Source organism: Peromyscus leucopus, chromosome 5, assembly GCF_004664715.2.
Source record: "Peromyscus leucopus breed LL Stock chromosome 5, UCI_PerLeu_2.1, whole genome shotgun sequence".
NCBI lineage: Eukaryota > Metazoa > Chordata > Mammalia > Rodentia > Cricetidae > Peromyscus > Peromyscus leucopus.
In genome coordinates this window covers 174,363-180,362 of record NC_051067.1, presented here as the reverse complement: position 1 = coordinate 180,362, position 6,000 = coordinate 174,363, and the positions used below count along the sequence as shown (strand labels likewise).

The following is a 6,000-nucleotide window of genomic DNA, read 5'->3' as shown; positions in this document are numbered from 1 at the left end:
TCTTTTTGCAGTTGTGGACCTATCAACCCGGGACTTGTAGAAAAGTGGACAACTGTGTCCTTCCCACCGGCTTTAGTTTTGTTTGTTCATTAGCAATCTTCCCCTGGGTCCTGCACCTTCCTGCCTCAGCTCTGTGCTCCAGGAAGTTCACAATTGCAGGAACCCTAGTATCCCCGAAATGCACTCCAACTCAGAGATGCTGGCCAGTCACCTCTGGGTTTTTGGTCAGAAGCGAGGATACAATGCTAACAGTCTCAGGGAATCTTTGCATTGGACGATTAGGAGCACCTTTTCATTCTGAAACGCTCACTCAAAACCTTTGCTGCCTCAGCTTGGCTGTAACTGAAAAGCCTGGTTTTTCTGCTTTTCTCAGGCAAAGTTTCCTGCCCTTTGGGGCTCTCTGTAGCTCTTCACCCTTGCTCTTCCCAAGCATTTCCCTCAGGGTACTCTGACCCACTGTCTTTTACTAGCTTGAAGAGACAGAGCTTTGAAGGGGTTTTTAGAAACTTGTTCCTGCCTCCTGCATTGCAGGGAGGATTGTTAAAGCTTGAAAGAGAACTTAGGTTTTGCTGTCTTAAGAGGTTTGTTGTTTTCCCTTAGAGCTAATCACAGGTGGTCGCCATACTAATATCTTCAGGTGATTCTAATTTTTGTCATCTCCCAGAAGGACAAATTTAGTTTTTAAGTTTGAGAGCTTTTGAGAAAGATTAAGGCTTTTTAGAGAGATTTTTCCCCCAAATTTTCCAAGAAAAGCTTTATAGTTTAAGAGAAAGATTTTTTTCCCCAGGAGAAAGACCAACTTTTCCCAAAACTTTCCAACTTTAAACTTTGACTTCTTACACCCCCATTTTTGCCTCAGGGAGAAATCACTTTCTCCTGCCGCTTGGATTTAGCATTTCAGCTGTCCCCAGGTCAAAAGCTTCCATAGGAAACTTTTTCTTCCCCATAAGCTCAGAGAAGAGCTTTTTTACTACCCGTAAAGCCCAAAGAAAGATTTTTTCCCCCAGTTTGCTTTCAAAGCCCCCAAAGTTAGAAAATTGAAGAGTTTTTCTGTCTAGTTGCCTTACTTATTTTTTCCTACACAATCTTACACTTCTAAGTTTTTCCTAAACTATATTACTACCCTATACCTTATACTTATCACAGAAATTGAGAAAGGGATAGAAGATAGAAAATTTTGACAGAAGAGAATTTCGCTGCATCGGACATCCTTCCAGTCTGCATTCCTTTTCTCTCGAGGATAAAACCCCTGCCTTCCCAAAAATATATATATATAAAATATATTTTTTTCATAACACCAGCATGCCTTTCCACTGGCAGGGCTGACTCAGCACTTTCACCAAAAACTCTGTAATAAAACTATTATTTTCCTTTATCTTTAGTCCCTGTTCATTTGTCTTTAGTCCCCCCCTTTTTGTTCCCCCTTTTTTTCTTCAGTCCCCCTTTTTTTCTTTTTTCTTTAGTCCCTGTTCATGGCGCCATTCTGTGGGGCGTTTACCCACCACCCCTACAGCTTCCCAGAGTTTTCTTGAGTGCGATCAGCAGGAAATATTAGATAGAAGGATTTATAGCGGAGACTCTTGTGGAGATAAACAGATAGAAAATAAAGGATAGCCTCGAGAGGGCCTGGAACCTATTCCAACGGGCCCCGACTGTCTCTGGCCCAGGGTTTTTATAGAGATGCCAAGGGGTGGAGCAAAAGACCTCCTCCCCCAGCACAGCCAAGTGCAGACCATCTCAGACACCTGCACTCAGGCCCGGTGGTCCTGATCATCCTCTATTCGGACCTGCTGGGTAAAGCCACGAGGAACCCAAGAACGGGCTCCCACAGGGAACAATAAGACATGGATATAGATGGTGTCAAATGAGACTGAGAAGCAGGAAGAAGTCAGATCCTAAGCTGCACAGGTCATAATAATGAGCAGTCCTATCCTTCATGAAAGCATAGATGTGACACAATAAGATACCTTTGTGTTTTAGGAAGACCTGTTTTGTCTGGAGAATGTATGCTTATGTGGAAATGGATCTAAAAGATAAAGACACTACATACACAAGTAATAAGGCCATGAATTAAGGAAATGCTGTAGTGAGGAGCAAGCACAGAGTGATTTGTAATAAATAGGGCACTACGGTTGCTTGTATGTAGTAGGAGTGGGAAAAAAGGGGTAGGAGGTGAGTGAGATATATGCAAGATTTGATAAGTAATCACGAGTGGGAGGATAGGATAAGGAGGGGTTGACCTATATTAACAACAGTTCCTACTTTGGGCAAAGAGATAGTATCACTACTATTGTAAATAATGCAGGGACAGCAATTAGCAGGTGCATATATTTCCAATATGATAAACTAGGATGATAGCAAAGGATTCCTAGCCTTTTACATGGTTTACACACATTAGAGAATTAACTCTTTGTTTACCTGGGAAAGTCAAACTTCTATCTTTCCTTTCTTTGAGATCGGTTCTTAGTATGTAGCCCTGGCTGTCCTGGAACTCCCTAAATTGACCAGGATGGCCTTGACCTGCCTCTGCCTCCAGAGTACTGGAATTAAAGCCATTTATCATCAAGCCCAACCTATCTTTTCTTATAAAATGCTAATTCACTCACTCTGGGAATCTCCTGAACCTCTTTATGCTATCATTTTAAAAAAGTATCTTTCTATGACTTCACACCTATCTTTAAAAATAAATGTAATCATTACATTTCATAACATGTTCTACACATTCTGTAAGATAGTAATCAGTGTTCTGAGAATAAAAGTGGTATGTACAAGCAAATTTGGGAAACAATGATTAATCTCTCTATATATCTAAATCTATCTATCTCATCTATGTATATTTATACATATGTATATATATATTTTATGTGTATAAGTGTTTTTCCTCTGTGTGTGTGTCGGGGGGTGTACATGTTGAGCCTAGAGAGTGTGTTGAACTCCTGAAACTGGAGTTACAGACAGTTGTGTGTTGCCACGTGTGGGTTCTGGGAACTGAACCTCTGTCTTCTGCTCTTATTGCTATCTCTCCAGTCTTCAAGATTACATTTTAAAACATTGCATTTTAATTGGAATTTTCACAGACTGGAATTTAATAAAGGAATATCTTAAAGATGAGAGGTCCAGGCTGGCATTTTAAACAAATGGTATTAGATGTTTTTCTCTTGGTATGGAAGGCAGAATCAGAATTAACAAACATGTGTGAAACAGGCAGGAAAATTTTGGCTCAATAAAAAGGAGATTGAGAAACCAGCCCATCTCCACTTTGTTCCTAGGAGCCATTTTAAGTCTGTAGCCAAGTTAAGTTTCTGTTTACTATAAAACCCGAGTTTCTGTTTCTCTGAGCTTGACTATACCCTACTCCAGTAACCATAGAATGTACCCTAAACCCACTCCTATGGAGAGCTACCTGTTTTTGGAAGTGTTCTATACCCTTTGATCTATAACTCACTTTCCTTAAATGCCTGGTCTCACATTGTAACCACGCTTATATGAAAAATTCCCTACCCTATGGTTTTGCCCTATATAAAGGGCTTGAGAAATTGGCTTGGGACTGGTATCATGAACCCCACCTTAGGGAGAGACAGCTGCTGATTTGGCTCTGATGTGTGCCCCAGTAAACCTTTCTTTAATTTGGTCATAATTTGGGTTGGTGGTCTTTCTCCTCACATCTGTGAGATTAACAATATAATTTACAAAAATGGCATGTACTCGGATAACAGTATAATTTACAAAAATGTGCCTGACTTGTTTAACATATCATCTCCAGTTATATTTAACAGTCGAGAACAATGTCCTGTGTGGTGACTCAAACCTATATCTAGTACATGGGAAGACAGAATCATCATTATATATTTAAAGTCAGCCTGGGCTATATACAGGGCAAGTCCCAGTTGTTTGTTTGTTTGGGCGTGTGTGTGTGTTTTACTGGGGACTGAACCTAGAGCCAAGTGAATACCTTGCAAGTGCTCTACCACTGAACAATATACCCTGTGGAATTTTCCGTTAATCAGTGCAAGGTTGGAGGCTTCTGAAATCCTCTTTATTGTATACCACTTCCCCACTTCAGGATTCCAGATCCAGGGTCAGGTTGTCCATTTTTACAACTATTATCAATTATCTAACTTACTTGGGGGGAGGGGGTAATCAGTTTTCTAAGGTGCCTGAGGACCCAAGTCAGATCCCTAAGACCCACATAAAAAGAAAGGTGTGATGACGCGCTCTGGTATCATAGCCCTGGGTAAGAGGAAACAGGCGATCCCTAGGACTCACTGGTCAGACTAACCTAATCAGGAGAACCTTGGATCCTTTCAGTCTCAATTAAGAGCAATAGGCCTGGAGTCCCTAAGAGATGACGCGTTTTTGGTGCGCTACGCAGACTGGGGCGGAGCTTGGTTGAGCTACTTGAGAGGGGTGGGCGTTCTAGGCGCGAGCCGCCTTTGCTTAGTGCTTTGGGCTGGTCGCTGTCCCCAGATTGTTCTGGTGTCACTGATAACTGCTTAGTGCCAGTGTCGGGGTGCTGTGTTCACGGACCTTGTATCGTCAAGGGTCTTGTTCGCTTTCTGCACGGCTCCAGCCTCGGCGTTCCCTCAGCAGCCGGCGTCGCCCCTGGCGCCGCCGCCTGAGTGGCAGGCCGCTGCGGACCGCGGAGCCCATGAAGGCGCGGGCCCCGCCGCCGCACTTGCGGCGTTGCCGGTGTCTTGGAGCTACCCAAACCTGCCCGGACATGACGGCGGCATGAGCACGGACGGGGAGTCTTCCGAGGAGCGGGGGTGGAAGGCGGTGGCCTCACCCAAGGCGTCAGCCATGCCTGAGAAGCGCGGGAGCTCTCAGGCCGCGAGCGGCAGCTGGGTGAGTTTTGACTGGGCTTGGGCCGGGGCTCTGGGATTTCGGCCTTTTCTAGGAGAGCTAGATTCTTTGAAAAGCTAGCTTTCCTAGTAACTCCTCCTTTGACCCTCTGGGAGATTTTGTTATTGATTCAGGAGCAACCAGATATGGGACAGTAAATGTAAGAAATTTTAGTATCTCAGAGTTCTCCGTTCTGTGTCATTTGACAGAATCTTCTGGGCGCAGATTTTGTCCAAAGCAACTTAGACAAATGGATAGGAAGTTCTTAAAAATCATCATCTGGCCCAGTCTCCCGAGTAGCCTACAGGGATGCTGGAAGTAGAAGTGGGAGGCGCCTTTCTGATCCTTCCTCCTCTGGGCTGCAGAAGAGTGTGGTCTACTGACTGAGAGGAAGCTGATGATCAGTGCACCCGAAGGAGTAACTTCGGCCTGATCCCTAGCGATACTTAAGTTGAGATGATTTTGACAGCAGCATAGGAAAGCTTATTTTCATTGGCCTGAATTCACAGTATGGGCCTTAATCAGTGCCACTCTGGTTTTCTGTGGTGGGAAACTAAGCAAAAAATGTCATTTCTTCAGTCCTAAGTATAAAAAGATTTTTGGGAAAGGATCTACTTAGGACTTAAAACATAAAAATATGTTGCTGGGAGTTGAGTACAAACTCTTGCTACCATGGGAAAGTTTGTTAAATGAGAAATAGGATTTTTAAGAAAGATATATGCAGTCAATTTTGTCAACTCTTTCAATATTTATGCTTGCATATTTAATGTATGTTAAAGAATACTAAGTGGTTACAAATGCTTCTTTAATTATATGAATTCACGTTTGGTAGAGTTGGGAGGGTGGAGAATTAGGAGCAGTATTTGGAATGAAATTTTATGTCAAAATTTATACATACAAAATATTGAGGTAAAGCACAATCACGTAGTATTTAGTAAGGGCTTACAAGTCTACAAGGTTCTGTCTGCATTCTTGTGATTCATTTCCTTGACATTCTAGACCTAGACTAGAGCTGGTTTCTAGTCCTAATTCTATGGAATGTTGCCACTCAGTGCCTAATGTGTAAAATGAGCGTGTATTTTTGAAGAAACTTTTTTTTTTTAGAAGCTACAGCTTTTTTAATGTGGAAAGCTTACCTGGTGGGTTGAGTTGTATAAA

At 42.6% G+C, this 6,000-nt stretch overlaps 1 protein-coding gene across 1 annotated transcript in view; it reads left to right on the top strand.

Moving 5' to 3' along the window:
• Positions 1–4,367: 4,367 nt before the first annotated feature.
• LOC114708412 (hippocampus abundant transcript-like protein 1) overlaps positions 4,368–6,000 on the top strand; it is a 44,193-nt gene continuing 42,560 nt past the window's right edge. The window contains exon 1 of the mRNA XM_028891677.2: positions 4,368–4,845. Within this exon, the coding sequence (XP_028747510.1) occupies positions 4,732–4,845 (114 nt within the window). The 5' untranslated portion in view covers positions 4,368–4,731. The remainder of the gene's footprint in view (positions 4,846–6,000) is intronic.